At 45.7% G+C, this 24806-nt stretch overlaps 1 protein-coding gene across 3 annotated transcripts in view; it reads left to right on the forward strand.

The window, feature by feature from the left end:
• Nucleotides 1-24806, forward strand: part of TCF7L2 (transcription factor 7 like 2) — a 774578-nt gene that overhangs the window by 582582 nt on the left and 167190 nt on the right. Inside the window, exon 16 of one of the 3 annotated variants that reach the window (XM_068255158.1) lies at nt 18860-18972. The exons of 1 other annotated variant lie outside the window; for it this stretch is intronic. In XM_068255158.1, coding sequence (XP_068111259.1) covers nt 18860-18972 — 113 coding nt within the window. Of the gene's footprint in view, nt 1-18859; nt 18973-24806 lie in introns of those variants that run through there. One more of the 3 variants, XM_068255167.1, reaches the window with a different exon arrangement.

Here is a 24806-nt window from a genome sequence, read left to right on the forward strand (position 1 = left end):
CATAAATGTAATTATTTCAACCATTTTTTGTTCTAGTCATTTATTATATGCATCACGCATATAATAAATGACTAGAACAAAAAATTGTTAAAATATATATTTTTTTATTTTAAGGCCTTTATTCTGACATATTTTGGTGAGTTATGACTTAAGAATTGGAGGCCTAAAATTCTTGGAGGCCTAAAATTCTTGAAAAAAATTTATCGCTTTTAGACCCATAGATCCAGAGAGAAATGCACCACCAAGGAGGGGTTATACTATTATTTTTACAAGTTAGGGGTTGTAATTATTGATATAGTATAAAAAAATATTTATAAATATTTCCAAATAAAATACATTGTACTAGGAACACAATTTAAATGTTGTAATAACTGGGACATAGTAGCTAATACAATGGGCTTGATTCACTAAAGCGTGATAACCGCGATCACAACAGTTATCACGCGATCTGCCGCACGTGCAGGTTTGCGCACGTAAAGGATTACGATCGCGTGTAAACGAAAGTTTGCACGCGTCACGTGCGCGTTTCACATGCAAACCTTTGTTTATCACGCGGAGTAACCCTTTACGCGCACAAACCTTCACGCGATGCCATGATAACTGCTGTGATAGCAGTTATCACACTTTAGTGAATCAAGCCTAATGTGTGGGTTTTATCTAACATAGCACATTGTATGTCAACACTATAATGGCTGAAAACGGAGAAATAATGATTTTTTTTTTCATTTTTATTCTTCTTACTTCCTTTAAAATGCACAGAAATTAAAATAATTCTGAGCAAAAAGTACCACCCAAAGAAAGCCTAATTTTTGGCGAAAAAAAGCATAGATCATTTTGGCGTGATAAAGTTATTGGCAAACCAATGGGAGGAGCGTGAAATGTGAACATTTCTCTGGTTTTTCAGGGGAAGTAATCTGTGCTGTGGACGTGGTTAAACTACTTACATATACATGTACATTTCTTCCAAAGTAAAATGCACTATAATTACCAATTTACTATGTTCCTGTCACTTACAGTAGGTAGTTAAAATGTGACAGATCTGTCAGGTTTTGGACTAGTCCATCTTCTCAGCTAGCCTCAGCTACCACCTCTCACTGCTCATCAGCCATTACATGATATCCTCTACCACTTGTCACTTGCCTGTCGTCCAGTACTCACTATCCACCACCAACTGTCCAGCAACTACTTGTCACCCACCACTACCTGTCACTGCTTGCCAGCCACTACCCAACACTTACCAAAACCTTTCACTGCTTGCCAGCCACTACTCATCACTTACCAAAACCTGTCACTGCTTGCCAGCCACTACTCAACACTTACCAAAACCTGTCACTACTTGCCAGCCACTACTCAGCACTTACCACTACCTGTCATTACTTGCCAGCCACTACTCAACACTTACCAAAACCTGTCACTGCTTGTCAGCCACTACTCATCACTTACCAAATCCTGTCACTACTTACCAGCCACTACTTATCACTTACCAAATCCTGTCACTGCTTGCCAGCCACTACTCAACACTTACCAAAACCTGTCACTGCTTGCCAGCCACTACTCATCACTTACCAAAACCTGTCACTGCTTGCCAGCCACTACTCATCACTTACCACTACCTGTCATTACTTGCCAGCCACTACTCATCACTTACCAAATCCTGTCACTGCTTGCCAGTCACTACTCATCACTTACCAAATCCTGTCACTACTTGCCAGCCACTACTTATCACTTACCAAATGCTGTCACTGCTTGTCAGCCACTACTCATCACTTACCAAATCCTGTCACTGCTTGTCAGCCACTACTCATCACTTACCAAATCCTGTCACTGCTTGTCAGCCACTACTCATCACTTACCAAAACCTGTCACTGCTTGCCAGCCACTACTCATCACTTACCAAATCCTGTCACTGCTTGTCAGCCACTACTCATCACTTACCAAAACCGGTCACTGCTTGGCAGCCACTACTCATCACTTACCAAAACCTGTCATTGCTTGTCAACCACTATTTACCACCCAGTATCACCTGTCACTGCTTGCCAGCAACTACTTGTCACCCACCACCATCACCGATCATTACTTGCCAGCCACTACTCATCACTTACCACTACCTGTCATTACTTGCCAGCCTCTACTCATCTCTTACCAAAACCTGTCCCTGCTTGCCAGCCACTACTCATCACTTACCAGATCCTGTCACTGCTTGTCAGTCACTACATATCACTTACCAAATGCTGTCACTGCTTGCCAGCCACTACTCATCACTTACCAAATCCTGTCACTACTTGCCAGCCACTATTCATCACTTACCAAATGCTGTCACTGCTTGTCAGCCACTACTCATCACTTACCAAAACCGGTCACTGCTTGGCAGCCACTACTCATCACTTACCAAAACCTGTCACTGCTTGCCAGCTACTACTCATCACTTACCAAATCCTGTCACTACTTGTCAGCCACTACTCATCACTTACCACTACCTGTCATTACTTGCCAGCCACTACTCATCACTTACCAAATCCTGTCACTGCTTGTCAGCCACTACTCATCACTTACCACTACCTGTCATTACTTGCCAGCCACTACTCATCACTTACCACTACCTGTCATTACTTGCCAGCCACTACTCATCACTTACCAAATCCTGTCACTGCTTGCCAGTCACTACTCATCACTTACCAAATCCTGTCACTACTTATCACTTACCAAATGCTGTCACTGCTTGTCAGCCACTACTCATCACTTACCAAATCCTGTCACTGCTTGTCAGCCACTACTCATCACTTACCAAACCTGTCACTACTTGTCAGCCACTACTCATCACTTACCAAAACCTGTCACTGCTTGCCAGCCACTACTCATCACTTACCAAAACCTGTCATTGCTTGTCAACCACTATTTACCACCCAGTATCACCTGTCACTGCTTGCCAGCAACTACTTGTCACCCACCACCATCACCGATCATTACTTGCCAGCCACTACTCATCACTTACCAAAACCTGTCCCTGCTTGCCAGCCACTACTCACTTATCAAAACCTGTCACTGCTTGTCAGCCACTACTCATCACTTACCAAAACCTGTCACTGCTTGCCAGCCACTACTCATCACTTACCACTACATGTCATTACTTGCCAGCCTCTACTCATCACTTACCAAATCTTGTCACTGCTTGCCAGCCACTACTCATCACTTACCAAATCCTGTCACTGCTTGTCAGCCACTACTCATCACTTACCAAATCCTGTCACTGCTTGCCAGCCACTACTCATCACTTACCAAATCCTGTCATTACTTGCCAGCCACTACTCATCACTTACCAAATCCTGTCACTGCTTGCCAGTCACTACTCATCACTTACCAAATCCTGTCACTACTTGCCAGCCACTACTTATCACTTACCAAATGCTGTCACTGCTTGTCAGCCACTACTCATCACTTACCAAATCCTGTCACTGCTTGTCAGCCAGTACTCATCACTTACCAAAACCTGTCACTGCTTGCCAGCCACTACTCATCACTTACCAAACCTGTCACTACTTGCCAGCCACTACTCATCACTTACCAAAACCTGTCACTGCTTGCCAGCCACTACTCATCACTTACCAAAACCTGTCATTGCTTGTCAACCACTATTTACCACCCAGTATCACCTGTCACTGCTTGCCAGCAACTACTTGTCACCCACCACCATCACCGATCATTACTTGCCAGCCACTACTCATCACTTACCACTACCTGTCATTACTTGCCAGCCTCTACTCATCGCTTACCAAAACCTGTCCCTGCTTGCCAGCCACTACTCATCACTTACCAAATCCTGTCACTGCTTGTCAGTCACTACATATCACTTACCAAATGCTGTCACTGCTTGCCAGCCACTACTCATCACTTACCAAATCCTGTCACTACTTGCCAGCCACTATTCATCACTTACCAAATGCTGTCACTGCTTGTCAGCCACTACTCATCACTTACCAAATCCTGTCACTGCTTGTCAGCCACTACTCATCACTTACCAAAACCTGTCATTGCTTGCCAGCCACTTACCAAATCCTGTCACTGCTTGTCAGCCACTACTCATCACTTACCAAATCCTGTCACTACTTGTCAGCCACTACTCATCACTTACCACTACCTGTCATTACTTGCCAGCCACTACTCATCACTTACCAAATCCTGTCACTACTTGCCAGCCACTACTTATCACTTACCAAATGCTGTCACTGCTTGTCAGCCACTACTCATCACTTACCAAATCCTGTCACTGCTTGTCAGCCAGTACTCATCACTTACCAAAACCTGTCACTGCTTGCCAGCCACTACTCATCAGTTACCAAACCTGTCACTACTTGCCAGCCACTACTCATCCCTTACCAAAACCTGTCATTGCTTGTCAACCACTATTTACCACCCAGTATCACCTGTCACTGCTTGCCAGCAACTACTTGTCACCCACCACCATCACCGATCATTACTTGCCAGCCACTACTCATCACTTACCAAATCCTGTCACTGCTTGTCAGTCACTACATATCACTTACCAAATCCTGTCACTGCTTGCCAGTCACTACTCATCACTTACCAAATCCTGTCACTACTTGCCAGCCACTATTCATCACTTACCAAATGCTGTCACTGCTTGTCAGCCACTACTCATCACTTACCAAAACCTGTCACTGCTTGCCAGCCACTACTCATCACTTACCAAAACCGGTCACTGCTTGGCAGTCACTACTCATCACTTACCAAAACCTGTCACTGCTTGTCAGTCACTACTCATCACTTACCAAAACCTGTCACTGCTTGCCAGTTACTACTCATCACTTACCAAAACCTGTAATTGCTTGTCAACCACTCTTTACCATACACTATCACCTGTCACTGCTTGCCAGCAACTACTTGTCACCCACCACCATCACCGATCACTGCTTGTCAGTCATTACTCATCACCTACTACCACCTGCCACTGCTTGTTAGCAACTACTTGTCACCCATTACCACCCTTCACTGATTGTCTGGCAACCCTCGCCTAGGTCATATTTGGACATAGTGCTGGATTATGAAGAGTTAATAAATACACAATGTGCGGTCACATGATCATTTGTGGGCCCATTTTTTTTTTTTTAAATTAAAAATGTGAAGAGTATTTTTTCATAAGGGTCACAGCTGACCCCAGCTTTAGTGAATCAGGCCTTTGACCCAGAGAGAGTATACAGCTTCCCCAGGCTGCGCGCTTCTTCCAGGTGTAATTCTGGAAGACTGAAGCCAAATTATCAGCATGATCGCCGCGCCGCTGGAATGCTTTAACAGACAGTAAACATGGTAACCTTTCTTTTCCCTCTTTAGGCTCCAGATATCAAAGGCAAGACTTTAATTATTGCAACACTCACTTCTCAACTTTTTCCCCAGTGTAATTCTCCTTCTTTTCTCTTCCTATGAAATATGATGACAATCTTTTTTTTTTAATTTTATTTTATCTTGCCAGGAAGTTTGTCCCAGGGGGTAGACAGGCTTCTACGCACATCCCAAACATCAAGGGCCAAGAAGAGTCATGTCAGCGCAGAGCAGCCATTACTGCGGCACTTCCATGTCACACTCAATATCTGTTCACTGAGACAACTCAAAAAAAAAAAAAAAAGGGGGGACGAGAGGGAGAAAAAGTCATTGTAATTAACCCCACTATATAGCCAATATAGCTTCACAGCTTCCAGTCCCACCTGCACACATATCCTGAAACATGCAGCTTTTCTTGATCTTCCACTACACTTAAAGGGAAGGTCCAAGCTAAATAAAAAATGTAAAATCCACTTACCTGGGGATTCCTCCAGCCCCTGGCAGCCATCCTGTGCCCTCGCCGCAGCTCAGGTGGCTCCCGGCCTGCATCGCTGCAGAAGCCGACCTCATCAGGTCGGCTTCCTGGTCGGCATCTTGTGCGCTCCACCGCACGGGTCACGTGCTCTGGTCGACGTCATCAGGTCTGTACTGCGCAGATGCAGAACAACTGTGCCTGCGCAGTATAGATCTGACGACGTCGGCTAGATGAGACCCGCGTGGTGGAATGCACAAGAAGGCGACCTGGCGAGGTCGGCTTCTGCAGCGGAGGAGACAGGGAGCCACAGAGCTGCGGCGAGGGCACAGGATGTTTGTCAGGGGCTGGACGAAGCCCCAGGTAAGTGGATTTTGATTTTTTTATGTAGCGTGGATGTATCCTTTAAGGCCTCTTTCACAGTGGGACGTTGCGTTTGATGCGACGTTAAAGTCGCACAACGTGCCCCTAACGCAGCGCATGTAGGTTATGAAATTGGACGTTTTTTTGCACTGCGTTATGTGTCTCTTGGTGTGCCGTTTTCGTTGCATACTGATGGAACGAAAACGGCGCATTCGTTATTTAAAAAAAAAAAAAAAATACGGAGCATATGCAACACACATAACGCAGCAGATACATTGCTAAACGCACAGCATAGAGCACTTTTGATAACGCTACACGTTACACACTGATGCAACATGTGCACTGTGAATGTCACACAGACTTTGCACTGCTGTGCGTTACTCTGCGTTACAGTATTTTATAACGTGCAACTTTAACGTCCCACTGTGAAAGAGCCCTAAAGGTCATTTTTACCCAACATTATTTTTAAAGGACAACTGAACTGAGAGGAATATGGAGGCTGCCATATTAATTGCCTTTTAAGCAATACCAGTTGCCTGGCTGTCCTGATGATCCTCTGCCTCTAATACTTTTAGCCATAGACCCTGAACATGCATGCAGCAGATCAGGTGTTCCTGACATTATTGCCAGATCTGACAAGATTAGCTGCATGCTTGTTTCTGGTGTGATCCAGACACTACTGCAGCCAAATAGATCAGCAGGTCTGCCAGGCAACTGGTATTGTTTAAAAGGAAATAAATGTCAGCCTCCACATCCCTCTCACTTCAGCTGTCCTTTAAAGTGCATCAGAGATGGTTCACTAGCGCTTATTTATACTTACCCGGGGCTTCCTCCAGCCCCACGAGCAGCGCTGAGTCCCTCGCCGTCCTCCTTGGCCCTTCCGTTCTGGCGCTATGACTGCCGGTAATCTGGTCAGTGCCCGCCAGTCAAGGTCTTCTGAGCATGCGCGGCTCGGCCGCGAGCATGCCCTTGCCGCATTCGCCTTGCGCAGTACTACTGCAAAGGTGCAAAACGCTCCCAAAAAACAGGAGCACGATGGGAGGTGCATGCGTGGCCGAGGACGAACATCTAATTGGCCGAACGCGCCAATTAGATATCCGTCTGTAATAGGCCTAATTATTTCTGTCCTTAAAGATTATTGCAAAATCTTGGTTTTCCATGTGTAATCTTGCTATGACCCTGTCTGAAGGAAATAGATTGCAAGCTCTGGTGTAAAGTGTGTGTGTTTCCACCCATATACTGTATACTGTAAAAAGGCCACCGCAACTATTAATTCTGCCAATGGGGGAAAGCTGCAAATGTCTCCTCTCTGGTTTCCATTATTAAGCAGGCCGAGAACTGTCAGGTAGCGGTGAAGGCCTGTTTCACGGCTGCAACACGCCTGGCTCTGTTTTGACTAATATTCAGGGCTTTTGAAGACTAAGCTGCGAGTGTCTTGAGCCTTAATAGATAATAAAAAATTGAAAGGAAGAGAGCAGCGTGATAAAAGAAGGGCTTTCATTTACTGCTCGAGGCTGGCATGGCAAGAGGCTCACAGAGCCCGGCTGGCATCAGAGAGTCGGGGCTCAGCAGGAGGGGGGAGAGAGGCAGCGGCCTGACTGAAAGTGACTTCTAAACAGATGCTGCACAGCGCAGCACTGCGGCCACTTGTTACAGCAAAAGGAAGGCGGAATTAGGCAAATTTGCAGCTGGATTGCCAATTATTATACCAACCGACAAGAGCTCAGGCTACAAAGGGACCACTTAAGAGAGAAAGAGGACAGAGATATTGCTTACAGTACATACATTAATCTTTATAATATACCAATACATTATAAATATCAAGTACTTATACAGCTATTTCAACATAATTAGCTGCTCTCATGACTGCATCAGCCAACTGTGTGTGTAGGCCTAAGGTGTATGCAATAAAAGAACGCCTGGGAAAGCAGGTAGTGAAATATCTGTAAATGTACCAATATTCTACTATTAAAGTGTAAAGAAGGATCCTAAAGTATCAGAATGAAATAGCAATATTTTACTATAGCCTCTTTTCCACGGACGGTTGAACTGTGTGCTCAGCAAGCAGTTATCAAGCAGCAGTGAGCAGTTACCAGGCAGCAGTGAGCAGTTGTGAGAGTTTGAGGCATCTCCCTCCCTCTCAAACTCTCACAACTGCTCACTGCTACCTGGTAACTGCTCGCCGAGCACACAGTTCAACTTTCCGTGGAAAAGAGGCTTAACGTGGATCTCCAGTGAAAATAATGTAATTAAAAAGTGCTTGATTTTTACAATAATTATGTATAAATGATTTAGTCAGTGTTTGCCCATTGTAAAATATTTTAAACCCCTAATTTATATTCTGACATTTATTACATGATGACATTTTTACTGCTGGCAAGTGATGTAGCTGCTGCTGCTTGCTGTTTTGGCAGCTGCAAACAGCTATTTCGCACAATGCAACAGGGTTCACAGACAGGAAACTGCTAGAAGTACCTCGGTACTCAGAGCTTCTTGTGGGAGGGGTTTCACCACAATATCAGTCATACAGCACCCCCTGATGGTCTGTTTGTGAAAAGGAATAGATTTCTCATGTAAAAGGAGGTATCAGCTATTGATTGGGATTGGGAAAGTTCAATTCTTGGTCGGAGTTTCTCTTTAACCACTTGAGGACCAGGGGATTTTTCCCTGCGCTGTACTGGGTGGGGCTCTTCAGCCCCCAGCACAGATCATGTTTGCTGCAGGGTGATCAGACCCCCCCCCCCTTTTTTCCCCACTAGGGGGATGTCCTGGGGGGGTCTGATCGCCGCCTGTTTGTGCCTTGCGGGGGGGGGGGGGGGGGGGGCTCCTCAAAGCCCCCCTCCTCAGCGATATCCTGCCCTCCCTCTCCTTCCCTCCCTCCCCTTCTCTCTATGGGCGGTACAAGACAGCGATCCGTCCTGTACCACCTCTGATAGGCTTCAGCCTATCAGATGCCGGCGATCACCGATCTCCTTTACAGCACAGCTGCGGTAGCAGCGCCGTACGCTGTAAACACCAGGGATTTCTTCCCCGGGTGTTTACAATTAGCCTGCGAGCCGCGATCGGAGGCTCGCAGGCTGTTCACAGAGACACCCTTCGTGAACTGACATGGAACGGCCGCTCGAACGAGCGCCCGTTTCCATGGAAACCCACTTACCTATCGGCGTTAGGCGGTCGTTAAGTGGTTAAAGGATACCCAAAGTGACATGTGACATGATGAGATAGACATGTGTATGTATAGTACCTAGCACACAAATAACTATGCTGTGTTCCTTTATTTTTTCTCTTTCTGAAAGTGTTAAATATCAGGTATGTAAGTGGCTGACTCAGTCCTTACTCAAGGTGCGTACACACATGCGACTATAGTCGTTTGTAACGATCGTTCCCCGATCTTTACCAACGACGATCGTTACAAAAAACAAACCACCGACTATTAAGGCAAACGACGAACGAGCCAAATCGCTACTAAAGAAAGTTCTGTCTCGGCGGATTTTAACCAACGACGATCGTTTGCAAAAGTAGTACATCGTTGGAAACGGTCGTTCGTACTAGGCTTGACATGCGCATTTCACTATTTCTCCCTGAAACTTCTCATTTTTATGCGCAGGTGCAATAGTTGCTTTACGTGATGTAACGTTTGTTCTAACGATCAGATCGTTACACACATTTAAAAACTAAGGCCACATACAGACATCAGACCATAGTCTTTGGAAAATGAAAGATCACAGACCAATCTTACCACCCTTCCTGTAGTATAAGAGCCATACTCTACACAGTCTTTTCTATGGAGCTGAACTCCACATCAGGACAAAATCTTGGCAAGATGCTGCACACACAGATGCTGTACAGACACAAAAGATCAGTATCTGCAAAAGATCTGTTCCTGCCAAAAATCCATTCCTGCAAATTGCAATGATAGTCTATGAGATCTGCAGATCATCATACACACATGATTTAACTGACATTCATCTGCAGATCTGCAGATCTGAAAATCCATCCTGGTGGATCTGATCTGCAGATGAATGTCAGTTAAATCATGTGTGTATGATGATCTGCAGATCTCATAGACTATCATTGCAATTTGCAGGGATGGATTTTTGGCAGGAACAGATCTTTTGCAGATACTCATCTTTTGTGTCTGTACAGCATCTGCATGTGCAGCATCTTGCAATGATTTTTTTCTGATGTGGAGTTCAGCTCCATAGAAAAGACTGTGTAGAGTATGGCTCTTATACTACAGGAAGGGTGGTAAGATTGGTCTGTGATCTTTCATTTTCCAAAGACTATGGTCTGATGTCTGTATGTGGCCTAACTTTACTCAGGTCGTTCTTTCATCAATTAAAAGCTCGTTCGTCGTTCTCAACGAACGATCGTTGTCGCATGTGTGTACGTAGCATCAGACAGGAAGTGACTACAGTGTGACCCTCACTGATAAGAAATTCCCCTTTTAACTCTTTCTTGCTCTCAAATGCCATGTTCTGCTAGGAAAGTGTTTTATAGTTGGAATTTCTTATCAGTGAGGGACACACTGTAGTCACTCCCTGTCTGAGTCAGGACTGAGTCAGCCACTTGCATACCTGATATTTAACTCTTTCAGACAGAGAAAGAAAAAAAAGGAACACAGCATAGTTATTTGTGTGCTAGGCACTGTACATACACATGTCTAGCTCATCGTGTCACAAGTCACTTCGGGTATTCTTTAAAGAGAATCCGTGACCAAGAATTGAACTTTATCCCAATCAGTAGCCGATACCTCCTTTTACATGAGAAATCTATTCTTTTTCACAAACGGATCATCAGGGGGCGCTGTATGGCTGATATTGGGGTGAAACCCCACCCACAAGAAACTCTAAGGACTTTGGTACTCCTGGCAGTTTCCTGTCTGTGAACCATGTTGCATTGTGGGAAAATCTTACAACTGCCAAAAAAAGAAAGCAGCAGCTACATCACCTGCCAGCAGTAAAAATGTCACCATGTGATAAATGTCAGAATGTAAATCAGGGAGAGGAAAGCTTTTACAATGGGCAAACACTGACTAAATCATCTATACATAATTATTGTAAAAATTAAGCACTTTTTTATTACATTATTTTCACTAGAGTTCCTCTTTAAGGGCTCGTTCACACTAAGGGTGTTTTTTTGCCCTTTTTTCAAGCGCAGGCAATTTTCAAAATTGCCCTAAAACATTTGTGCAATGACTCCCTATGAGAGAGTTCATATCTGAACAGTTTGTTTATGATCCGCTCAGCAAAGCGCTGCATGTACCACCTTTGAGGTGATTTTGCCTCAATGGAAGGTTGGAAGGTATAGGAAAAATGCAAACGCTAACAGAATGTGCAGCTTTATGCAGCGATTGCGTTCACGGTTTTTTAAGAATAAATACATTGTATTTATTCTTTTCCGAGTCAAAGAGATCACTTCCTGACTTATGTCAGGGAGGGAATTAAAAAACGCACTGGAAAAGTGCCTAGAAAAAAAACTTTTACCAAAAACGCAGCGCGTAGTGGAGTGCCGGGAGGGAAAAAAAAACCACCGCACAAAATCGCAAAACACTTGCAATTACGATTTTAGATGTGAACGAGGCCTGAAGGTGGCCACACACCATACATTTTTCATGAAATCTGGCTGTACAATCAACCACCAAGTGCTACACTACATAAATGTTGGTAACATTGTATAAAATTTGTACGGTCAGATTGCATGAAAATTGTATGGTGTGTGGCACCTTTAGGCTAGGTGCACACATAGCAGAAATGCTAGCGTTGCGGAAAACGCAGTGGTTTTTGCTGCTAATGGAAGCTTATGCGCTGCAGGAAAAAACGCATATGCTTTTATATGCTTGTTTTTTCAAAAACGCTTGTTTTGTTGCAAAATGTGCAAAAACGCATCAAAAACGCACATAATGAAATTCAATTGGAACACAATGGTATGCGTTTTTTATGTATTTTCCATGTGTTTTTATATGTGTTTTTTTCCCCAAAAATAGTTTTGTGATGCATTTTCACTTCCTGTTGTCTTCCTAGTGATTTGCATAAATGGAAAAACGCGGTTTTAATGCGAACCGCAAACGCATTAAAACGCATCTGTGGTAAAAGGTACTTATCCGTTAGCCGGGGCGCATCCGGCAGGTGGCGACAAAACTCCACCAGAGTTACATCTTTCCCTACTATCCATGGCGGCCTGGAGGGGGAATAGTAATTAGCGCCACCTGCCGGATGCGCCCGGCTAACGGATAAGTACCTGGTAAAATAATGCAAATGCACCAAAAACGCACAAAAAACACACACAACATAGAATAAAAACATGACATAAAACGCAGCCTTTCATGTTATGTTATGTGTGCTCCCAGCCTCACCCTACTCTCAGGGCCGGGGCACACCAAGTTCTGAGCGTTTTTAAAAACGCTTGTGCTTTGAAAAGCGCTTGGCTAAAGTATTTGAATGGGATGGTGCACAACAGAGCGATTCGTTTTTTCCTCAAACGCAAACTTGGGTCCTGCAACATTTTTGCTGATTTCTGAGCGATTTTCCAAGCGTTTCTATTACAGAGGCTGTTTAGTTCCAGCTCTACTGTAACAAAAAATAAAAAATGCTACACAAAAACACGCCAAAAATTGCTAGGCATGATTACAAAATCACTAGGCCTAGAATCGCCTAGAAAAATCACTTCAAAAAGCGATGAGTGTTTACGATTACGCTAGCGCTTTTTGGTGTGCACTGGGCCTCACACAGAACACTCTAATGCCTAAACCCGCCCCCCCCCCCCCCCCCACACCACCACCACCACCACCACCACCAATACCCTTCCTGATGCCTAACCGTAAACACGCCTCCGCCCATCACACAATCCCCCTACCTGGCGCCTAAGGGCCCATTCACACTAGAGCTTTTTGCCGGCGATGTCGATAAAGCGCTCAAGCGCTAGTGCTTTTTAAAGTGCTAGTGCAATAATACCCTATGGGCCCGTTCTGACTTGGGCAAAATCTCCAAACGCAAACGTGTAGCCTGCACCATTTTCAGGCGATTTCCCACCGATCAGTGCTATAGAAGTGCTAAACGCGATTGAATAAAAAATACGCCACGTGTGAATGGCGATTTTTTTCGCGTTCAACGTAAAAAAAAAAATCAAAAAAAAAAAATTGCCTGAGCAAAACCGCCAGCGTTCTGCGTTTAGCAAGTGTAAATGGGCCCTAAGGCCTCTTTATTCACCGACTATTGATAGGCAGTGAAATGACTCAAACTCTCACAGCTGCTTACTGCTGCCTGGTAACTGCTTGTTGCTGCCTCGTAAATGCCCTGGTCGCTGATTGCTGAGCACACAGTTCAATAGTCCATGGAAAAGAGGCCTAATTCAAACCAGCAACCCCCCCTCCCCCAACAAATACCCTACCTGATGCCTAACTACCCCTCTTCCCCTGCACAAATACCCTTCCTGACACCTAACCCTAATAACCACCTCCCAATTTGACCACCCAAGACGCCCGTTACACATATTTACCCCGATTATCAATCAATCAATAGTATACATGTGTTTTGATACTGCTTAGTATGGGCACTGGAGAGACTACCACTAAACTGAGTCACATCTGAGTGCGGCCACCATCAGCAGAAATAACCTCATCACATGTCAAGGGCTGATGCAGCTTGAGTAATGGCTCAGACACACTATAAGGGCTGGAACCCACTAGAGCGATTTTTTGAGCGTTCAGGGAGCGTGATAAATCACTAGAGATTTCCCTAAACGCTCTGCCAATGTAAATGGATGGTGCAAATTCCACAGAAGCGATTGCGATTAGCAAAATCGCAAACGCAGGACATGCAGCATTTTGTTAGCGTTTGCGCTTCAATGTAAAGTATATAATCGCTGGCGTAATCACTCATCAAAACCTGCACAGAGCCATTTTGCCAGAGTTTTAAAGTTACTGTACACAGTAACAAAATTAAAATTGAAAGGACCAATCAGACTTTAAAACGCTAATCGCTACACAACCGCTGGCAAATTGATTAGGTACGTATCCGTTAGCCGGGAGCATCCTCTAGGTGGCGACAAAACTCCACCAGAGTTACATCTTTCCCTACTATCCATGTCGGCCTGCAGGGGGAATAGTAATTAGCGCCACCTACCGGATGCGCCCGGCTAACGGATAAGTACCAATGATTACACTATTTAAAATCGCTTCCTAAAACGCTCATGAAATCGCTTACAAACTGCTCATACAAAACGCTAGTGATTGCGATTAGCGATAGCGTTTTGCAGTGGGTTCCAGGCCTGAGCGCTTTTCTGAGCACTTGCGATTGATTAGCTTTCTGAGTGCTTTTTAATAATGTCTCCCATTACCTCAGTGAATGGTATGCTAAGTCTATGCAAATATAGGTAGCTTGGAAATGGACAGATGAAATGCAGCTGGTGCAAGGAGGTGATTAATTAACCAGTAACTTCATCAACCAGCTGCTGGTTAAACAGCAGCTCCCAAATCTGATTAGCCCCAGTTCTAGCTCAGTCCTCGGAAATGACCATTCCTGTGTAATTAACATTTCAGCAGTGGCATAGCTAAGGAGCTGTGGGCCCTGGTGCAACTTTCACATGGGCCCCCCCAAACACTCTATACATAACAATTGATATGGTGCACCAAAACCTGCCAAGGACAACACAGTGTCAGAGGTGCAAGAAGTGGATGGGAAACAGTTTGTTAATGATTTTTTATCATTGAGGGCTCATTCACACTAGGGGCGGTTTTTATTAGATTTTTTTTAAGCACATCGATTTTTAAAATCGCCCTTAAAGTGCTTGTGCAATGATTCTCTATGAGAGTGTTCACATCTGAGTGGTTCGTTTCCGATCGGCAGTGCAGGGACTATTTTTGAGGCGAATGCACCTCAATGGAAGGTATAGGTAAACGCAAAACGTTCACAAAATCGTTTTGTGCAGCGATTGTGTGAGCATTTTTAAGAATAAATACATTGTGGCCTCTTTTACACCAAGATGTTGCGTTTTAGGGGACGTTAAGGTCGCATAACGTGCTCCTAACGCAACGCCTGGTGGTGTTGAAGGAGGACGCTACATAGAGCCGCGTTATGCAGCTCTTGGTGCACCTTTTTTTGTTATATGGACTGTGGAGACCACGTGATCGGAACACTCCGCATCACGTGGTCCCGCCAGCCAATCGCCGCACAGAGCGGCCGCTCCAGGAAGTAAACACTGCACGTCACACAGTGCAGTGAATATTAATTAGCCATGTGGCTAGGGGCACTAGTGGACTCTCCCCTCCTCCTCCAACATAACTGAGCATGTGCAAACAGTCTAACGCGGCTAAAACCGCATATAACGCACAGCATGCTGCACTTTCTCAGAACGCATTTTATTAGCATCACATTTGACCTGCGTTTGTGCCATTTTATTTTTGTGTGTGCATTTTGCGATTTTTCTGCATTTTTAAATGCAACGGTGCTGTTTTTTTCCATTATGAATCACATTTACACATTACAGTTGTGTGTGGAAAACTGCATCCGATTTTTAATTAGATTCTCATGTAAATTAACTTCATTGGTGTGCAAAATATTTTTTAAAAAAGCATGCACAGAAAATGTGAAAAAAAAAAAAAAAAAGCTTAAAGGGCACAAAATGATGAATGGTACATGCAAAAGAACAAAACACAAAAATAGTGTTAAAAACTGAATGTGGAATTCACAAGGAACACTGCCTTAGGGCTTGTTCATACTATCAGGGCTTTTGGATTTTTTTTAAGCGCTGGTGATTTTTAAGGGCTCGTTTCCACTGTTGCGGTGCGGAATCGCCTGGATTCCACCGCAGAAGAAATCGCATGCGGCTGCGTTTCCACATGCGGATTTAGCCGCGATTTCGCATGGCAAGGAGCCAGGCGAATTTAACCATGTCACTGCCTTAGTAAAGCTCCATAGCAAACCATGCGAAATCGCGGGGAAATCCGCATGACAAAGCCGCATGCGATTTCCCTATTAAATGCATTAGCGGCGATTCGCGCGCATTCCTCCCGCACGCGAAATCTGACGGCTCTGCTGTGCAGATTTCTGCCGCACCGAAAAACACTCCCGCCGCCGCACAAGTAGAAACAGCCCCATCCACTTACATTGACTATGCGAATCCGCATGCAGTGCCCGCATGCGGATTCGCTATAGTGGAAACGAGCCCTCAAAGTGCTTTAACCCTCCTGGCGGTTTGCTAAAAAATCGCCAGGGGGCAGCAAATCTTTTTTAAATTTTTTTTTTTTTTCATGTAGCGAGACAAAGTCTCGCTACATGATAGCCGCTGCTCAGCGGCATCCCCCCAGCCCCTCCGATCGCCGCCGGCGATCAGGAGATCCCGTTCAAAGAACGGGATCTCCTGGAGGGCTTCCCCCGTCGCCATGGCGACGGGGCGGGATGACGTCACCGACGTCAACGACGTCGTGACGTCATAGGGGATTCCGATCCACCCCATAGAGCTGCCTGGCACTGATTGGCCAGGCAGCGCACGGGGTCTGGGGGGGGGGGGGGGCGGCTGCGGCGCGACGATAACGGCGGATCGGCGGGTAGCGGCGGCGATTGGGCACTGCACGCAGCTAGCAAAGTGCTAGCTGCGTGCAGCAAAAAAAAAATTATGCAATTCGGCCCAGCGGGGCCTGAGCGGTGCCTTCCGGCGGCATAGCCCGAGCTCAGCTCGGGCTTACCGCCAGGAAGGTTAAAAGCGCCTGTGCAATTATTTCTTATGTGAGTGTTCTCACATGAATGATGAGCTTTCTTTTCAATCACAAATGCGGCTCCTGCACCATTTCCTGAGCGTTTGCTCTTCAATGCAAGGTATATGAAAACTGCTAAGCGCTTGGAAAAGACATTTTGGGAGTGCTTTTTTAAAAAAATAACATTTTTATATAACATTGAAGATAACATTCAGGCCCCATTCACACCTAAAAGCGCAAAATGCCGGCGATTAGCACCGGCGTTTTGCAGGAGTGATTTTTCCGTGATTAACGTGGAAAAATCACTGGACACTGCAGCAATTTTTCTGTAATCACGATTAGCGATTCTATAGCACTAAACATGATCGCCGGGAAAGCACCTGAAAATGGTGCAGGCTACACGTTTGCGCTGTCGATTAACGCAAATGGCCCAAGTAAGAATGGGCCCATAGGGTATTATTGCACTAACGCTTTAGTTTTGCCAAAATCGCCAGCAAAACGCTCTAGTGTGAATGGGCCCTAAAAGGATTAAAGTCCCAGTTCAAAGTGTTCACGGTACTTATCCGTTAGCCGGGCGCATCCTCTAGGTGGCGACAAAACTCCACCAGAGTTACATCTTTCCCTACTATCCATGGCGGCCTGGAGGGGGAATAGTAATTAGCGCCACCTGCCGGATGAGCCCGGCTAACGGATAAGTACCGAGTTCACTTTTTGATTGATTGGAAAAAAAAAAAAAAAAAACACTAATCGCCACTCAAAAGCTTTTAATAAAAATCGCTAATCACTCTAAAATCGCAATCACAAAAGCACTCAGTGCTTGCGCTAGCGATTTATTATGTGAACTAGGCCTAAATGTTTATGATCATGACTACCACTGAGGCCAGGTTCACAGTGGCCGTTGCGATGCGTTCCCTGCCACAGCAAGAGACGCAATGCAATGGATTGGGAAAGCCGAGTCACGCGTTTTCCTCACATTACAGTCAATGAAAAGAACAGTGAGCTTCATTGTAAATGTTAACCCTTGCTTTTTGTTACAGTGCTGCACGCTGTTATACTGCAACGCACCTGCCGCACTTTGAATGTCGGATAGGAGGTGTATTGCAGTGTGGCAAACCACCTTACAAAGCGGCTATATACCAAACTACTGTGAACCTGACCTTAGGGCTGAAACCCACTAGGGTGATTTTGGCAGCATTTTGGGATCCCAAAAACGCTTTGCCAATGAAAGTGTGTAGTGGGGACCCCACTAGTGCTATTGCGATTAGGGGTAATCGAAATCACAGGACATGCAGCATTTTGAGTGCATTTGCGCTCAATGCTAAGTATAAGCAATGCAAAATTGATTCAAAAAGCGATTTTCCCCACTTTGGGGTCTGAGCAATTACATCTTAAATAAACTTTGGGTACTTATCCGTTAGCCGGGCGCATCCTCTAGGTGGCGACAAAACTCCACCAGAGTTACATCTTTCCCTACTATCCATGGCGGCCTGGAGGGGGAATAGTAATTAGCGCCACCTGCCGGATGCGCCCGGCTAACGGATAAGTACCAAACTTTGTTACACTCACCAAGGTTGGCGGCATACGTCTTGTGAAACGCAATGCCTGCACTTGTGCAATGCAAGAATGCATCTGAATCCCTCTAGCCATGCCATGCACAGCTATGGGACTCAGATGTGTGACACAATATTATGCTGCTGACCATTTTTCCCCACGCGCAAATTTGGATGCACCCTATTCATTTAAATTGCATCCGAATTCACGTGTGGGCATTACACAAGTAAAAACCTGGTCCAGATTCACTCATTTACACACGATCAAAGATCATCGATGAGGGGTTAATTTGTATGGAGCCTGGAATTGGGCTAAAGAAATCAATATTTTTTCTGCCTGTCTGGACTGTCTATTTCAAGTTGCATACAAACCGCCAGATCAAGCAGCATCTCACACTAGCCAACTTTGCTTATGATATTTCCCTCCTCACCTTTGTATTTACCTAGGAAGGATCTAGAGTAGGTCTTGTGATGTCAGTGGGTGGAGCTAATTCCAATCCACAAAGTGGCCATACCTGCCTCACACCATATAAGATCCTCTGCAGAGACTCATCAAAACAGTGAGTAATTGTTTCTGTTGTTTGGTTCCACACCTGATTTTTGTTAGGGACCGTTCACACTGTGTGTTGCGATAAGAATGCAACAGAGATGAAAAATTGTATCGCTTTATCGCTATACAGTGAAATAATACCTTACTGCCTCTAACTGTCTTATAAACATGCATGTTATCTGGATAATGCACAGTATGGTGTGTGTTGTTCTGTTGGAATCTGCTGCATTTTCTGTGTGAAAGCCTCACAGGAAGGAAATTACTTCAGGCTGATTGCAGGCTGATCACTGCGGCGGCATGTTACAATGACGGGAGCTTGCACTGGTGTGAGCTCCGGTCTAATCTCGCTTCTCACGAGATGAAGCCATATGGCGTCCAGGAGGAACAACAGAGCTACTCTGTGGCCACTAATCTGCGTTGGGCGGTCGCAGAGCGGTTAACAAAACAACCAATCAGCTGCCACAATCCAGTAGTAAATGTTTTAGCATAATATGTAAAAGAACCAAAAAACAGTTTGTAAGTAATGTAGCATTGTGATGATTATGTTGAGGGGTGGTCTGTGTCACAGGGAAGCGCTACATGGTGACTAAATGCTGTGATACAGTGTAAACCAGAGATGGGCTTTCGAGTAGAAAGCCACTGGAATTCGAAATTGTAATGAAGCTTGAGTCAGGTGTGAGCATGGGAGACGAGGCTTTCCTTACCCAGAAGTCCGTCGGCTCCTATGCGTATCACTCCACTCGCACGCGACCTATGTCCCATAGGTATAGGAGCTGGAAAGAGGAAGTGTGGTAGTGAGTCGTGGAATGCGGGACACACTATCGCACTCTTGCGTTCTTTCGGCATGCCGGGGGAGCAATCGTGTCATTGATGACGCACGCTTCCCCCGAAACTGGCTCCGCCCACCCGCGCTGACAACCCGCCGGCCGTTCGGAAGCGCCGGCGGGTTGTTAACCCCACGATCGCCGCTACAAAGTGTATAATACACTTTGTAATGTATACAAAGTGTATTATACAGGCTGCCTCCTGCCCTGGTGGTCCCAGTGTCCGAGGGACCACCAGGGCAGGCTGCAGCCACCCTAGTCTGCACCCAAGCACACTGATCCCCCCCCCCCCCCTGATTGCCCACAGCACCCCTCAGATCCTCCCCCTGCCCACCTCCCAGACCACTGTTTGCACCCAATCACCCATCAATCACTGCCTGTCACTATCTGTTAACGCTATTTTTTTAAATTAGGTCCCTAACTGCACCCTGGGGACTCCTGATCGCCCCCCCGCCACTCAGATTCTCCCCAGACCCCCCCCCCCCCCCCCTGTGTACTGTATGCATCTATCCTCCCTGATCACCTGTCAATCACCACCTGTCACTGCCACCCATCAGTCAGCCCCTAACCTGCCCCCTGTGGGCAATCTGATCACCCACCCACACCATCAGATCGCCCGCAAACCTGCCGTCAGATCACCTCCCAAGTGCATTGTTTACATCTGTTCTCTACCCTAAACACCCACTAATTACCCATCAATCATCCATCAATCACCACCTGTCACTGCTACCCATCAGATTAGACCCCTATCTGCCCCTAGGGCACCCAATCACCCGCCCACACCCTCAGAATGCCCTCAGACCCCAGCCCTGATCACCTCGCCAGTGCATTGCTTGCATCTATTCCCCCCTCTAATCACACCTTGAGACACCCATCAATCACCTCCTGTCACCCCCTAGCACACCTACCCATCAGATCAGGCCCTAATTTTCCCCCGTGTGGGCTCTTGATCACTCGGCCAAACCCTCAGATCCCCCTCAGACCCCCTTACGATCACCTCCCCAGTGCATTGATTGCATCTATTTTCCCCTCTAACCACCCCCTGAGACACCCATCAATCGCCTCCTGTCACCCCCCCCCCCCCCCAGCACTCCTATCCATCATATCAGGCCCAATACCACCTGTCATCTAAAAGGCCACCCTGCTTATGACCGGTTCCACAAAACTCGCCCCCTCATAGAACACCTGTCATCAAAATTTGCAGATGCTTATATCCCTGAACAGTCATTTTGAGACATTTGGTTTCCAGACTACTCACGGTTTTGGGCCCATAAAATGCCAGGGCAGTATAGGAACCCCACAAGTGACCCCATTTTAGAAAGAAGACACCCCAAGGTATTCTGTTAGGTGTATGATGAGTTCATAGAAGATTTTATTTTTTGTCACAAGTTAGCGGAAATTGATTTGTATTGTTTTTTTTTCCACAAAGTGTCAATTTCCGCTAACTTGTGGCAAAAAAAAAAATTCTTCTATGAACTCACCATACTCCTAACAGAATACCTTGGGGTGTCTTCTTTCTAAAATGGGGTCACTTGTGAGGTTCCTATACTGCCCTGGCATTGTAGGGGCCCTAAACCGTGAGGAGTAGTCTAGAATCCAAATGCCTCAAAATGACCTGTGAATAGGACGTTAGGCCCCTTAGCGCACCTAGGTTGCAAAAAAGTGTCACACATGTGGTATCGCCGTACTCAAAAGAAGTAGTATAATGTGTTTTGGGATGTATTTTTACACATACCCATGCTGGGTGGGAGAAATCTCTCTGTAAATGGACAATTGTGTGTAAAAAAAAAAAAATAATAAAAAAAAAAAAAGATTGTCATTTACAGAGGTATTTCTCCCCCCCAGCATGGGTATGTGTAAAAATACACCCCAAAACACATTATACTACTTCTTCTGAGTACGGCGATACCACGTGTGACACTTTTTTTGCAGCCTAACTGTGCTAAGGGGCCCAAAGTCCAATGAGCACCTTTAGGATTTCAAAGGTCATTTTGCGACATTTGGTTTTAAGACTACTCCTCACGGTTTAGGGCCCCTAAAATGCCAGGGCAGTATAGGAACCCCACAAATGACCCCATTTTAGAAAGAAGACACCCCAAGGTATTCCGTTAGGAGTATGGTGAGTTCATAGAAGATTTTATTTTTTGTCACAAGTTGCACGTTTGTGTTTGCTAAAAACCCCAAACCGCCGGTGTGCACCAGCCCATAGAGATACATTAGCCATGCGGATGCTGATGCGGCCGGTGAACACCCGGCGGATGCCTCTTGCTGTACGTTTGCGTTTGCTAAAAACCTCAAACCGCCGGTGTGCACCAGCCCATAGAGATACATTAGCCATGCGGATGCTGATGCGGCCGGTGAACACCCGGCGGATCGCATCAAGATCCGCCCTGTGTGCACTGGGACTAAACTCTGTCATCCGCACCCAAAACCGCTAGCGTTTTGTGGATCTGCTAGCGGTTTTGGTGTGCGCTAGGCCTAACTTTTACCCAAACCAATAAATATACACTGAATGGATTTTTTTTTTAATCAAAGACAGCACAATAAATTTGGACAAAAATGTGTACAGAAATTTTACTTTATTTAAAAAATGTCAGCACAGAAAGTAAAAAAAAAAATCCTTTTTTTGACAAAATGCATGTCTTTTTTGATGAATATTATAAAAACTAAAACTCGCAGCAGCAATCAAATAGCACCAAAAGAAATCTGTATTAGTGACAAGAAAAGGAGGTAAAATTCATTTGGGTGGTAGGTTGTATGAGCGAACAATAAACCGTGAAAGCTGCAGTGCTCTGAATGGAGAAAAAGGCTCTGGTCCTTAAGGGGTAAAAAGACTGTGGTCCTCAAGTGGTTAATCAAGCTTCTACTCGAAAGCCCATCTCTGGTGTAAACAGAAAAGGAGTAACCTCCTTGGCGGTAATCCCGAGCTAGGGTCGGAGTGTAAAAACGCAGCTAAGAGCGGTAATCCCGACCTCTGCCCGGAGTAGCCGCCGGAGGCTATGTGCAGAGTGTAGCGTTCAGCGAGCTTTTCTACATACCTCCCGTGGGATCTTGGCCACCATTCTTCTTCCTCTCCTCCGGGGCTCTGCTTCCTCCTAGTGAGATCGCCGGCTATCATCATGACGACAGCTGGAAATTTCACTTTAGAGTTGCAGAGCCACCCAGAGGATGGAGGCATAACTGCAGCGATGGAGCCAGGGAGGTGAGTGATTGCTGGAACTGCTGCAGATCTCCCTGGCAGCATGATTTTTTTCCCATGGTTTAGGGTCTGAAAGGGTGCAAAAAAGTTGCGCCGCTTTTAGATCCTAAAATCCGGAAAGAATGATAACGCCAAGGGGGTTAAGATGAAATGGGGCCCTAGGCAAGATAGCAATTGTTGCCTACTGCTTATGGTCACCTGTATTTTTTTTTTATTTTTTTTTTGTAAGATTTGGTGGGGACTAGCATCCACCAGGCCCCAAGAGTCTCTCCTGGCCCTAGGCAGCTGCCTAGGTTTGCCTAGTGGATTATCCATCTCTGACTGTAAATCAACATGTTCTGCATTTATTCCAACACAGCATGTCAGCTAGTAAATATAGACAAATAAAAAGGTGTTACATATGCTAAGTATTTACATGGACTAACCATATTTAGGACCGGGACCCCACTACTAGAGCTTTCTGGGAAATCACAGAACGCTCACGTTTCCCGGAGCTATCGCAATTTGGCTCGGCAGCCTTGGATGCGATCGCTCCCAAAATGCTGCATGCAGTGATCTGTGATCACTTCACGATCGCAACAGTTCTACTGTTGCAGTGCTTTGCTGATTTCTGGCGACAGGCAGGCGATAAAAAAACGCTGCCAGTGGGTCCCAGGCCTTAGGCCTCGTTCACATCATGACGTGCAGAAGGCCGTGCGATTGGAACGCAACTTGTACGATCGCACGCCATCTGTGCTGCTGCGCTGCTGATTCCATTCATTACAGTGAATGGGTCAGCGTTGCGCTTGCGGAAGGTATGCATGCAGCAGTACGCATGTGCATCGTATCGCATGGTACTGCTGCGCAGTGCCTATGATGTGAACAGCAGAAGGGCTGTCTACGCCCTTCCAGCATTCTTGCGTGTTGCACATCATACGCAATTCCAAATGTGCACGGAATAGCGTCATGATGTGAACGAGGCCTTACAAGTAGCAGGTAAGGCCTCTTTTCCACGGACTGTTGAGCTGTGTGCTCAGCAAGCAGTTACCAGGCAGCAGTGGGCAGTTACCAGGCAGCAGTGGGCAGTTACCAGGCAGCAGTGAGCATTTTTGAGAGTTTGAGAGGCATTTCACTGCCTATCAACAGTCTGTGGAAAGGAGGCCTTAAATCACAAAGCTGCTATCTTATTTATCATTAGCTGGTATACATGTTTCTCCTCTGCATGTTTAGGGTTGATTTATCAGCTGTCAGGTAAGCATTTGTTATTGGCAGGAAAATGCCAGGAACATTCCACTGTGTGAAACAGCTGATCCTTGTTACACACTTCTGCATCCAGGCTGCATCATAAACTTTGCCTGTGTCATAGCTTCACACCTGTTATACTGTCCTCCCTGAGACCCAGTGCACACCAAAACCTCTAGCAGATCAGCAAAATGCTAGAGGTTTTTGAAGCAGATTTCAGTGATTCTAGGCATGTGTAGGGCCCATTCACACTTGAGTGTTTTGCCGGCGATTTTGGCAAAACGCTCAAACGCTAGCGCTTTTCAAGGCGCTAGGGTAGTAAAAGTCTATGGGCACGTTCTCATTTGGGCGATTTGCAGTAATCACCCAAAACGCTAAACGCAAACGCGTAGCCTGCTCCATTTTCAGGCGATTTCCCGGCGATTGCGTTTTAGTGCTATAGAAGCGCAAACGCAAATTGCAATCAAAATCGCTAGCGTTTTGCGATCAGCAAGTGTGAATGGGCCCTCAGGAGGTTTTCTAAAAATGCCTAGCGTTTTTTGGAACATTTTTGTGTAGCGGATTGCAAATTTTGTTATAGTAAAGCTGTTACTGAACAGC

Source organism: Hyperolius riggenbachi, chromosome 10 (genome assembly GCF_040937935.1).
Source record: "Hyperolius riggenbachi isolate aHypRig1 chromosome 10, aHypRig1.pri, whole genome shotgun sequence".
Taxonomy (NCBI): domain Eukaryota; kingdom Metazoa; phylum Chordata; class Amphibia; order Anura; family Hyperoliidae; genus Hyperolius; species Hyperolius riggenbachi.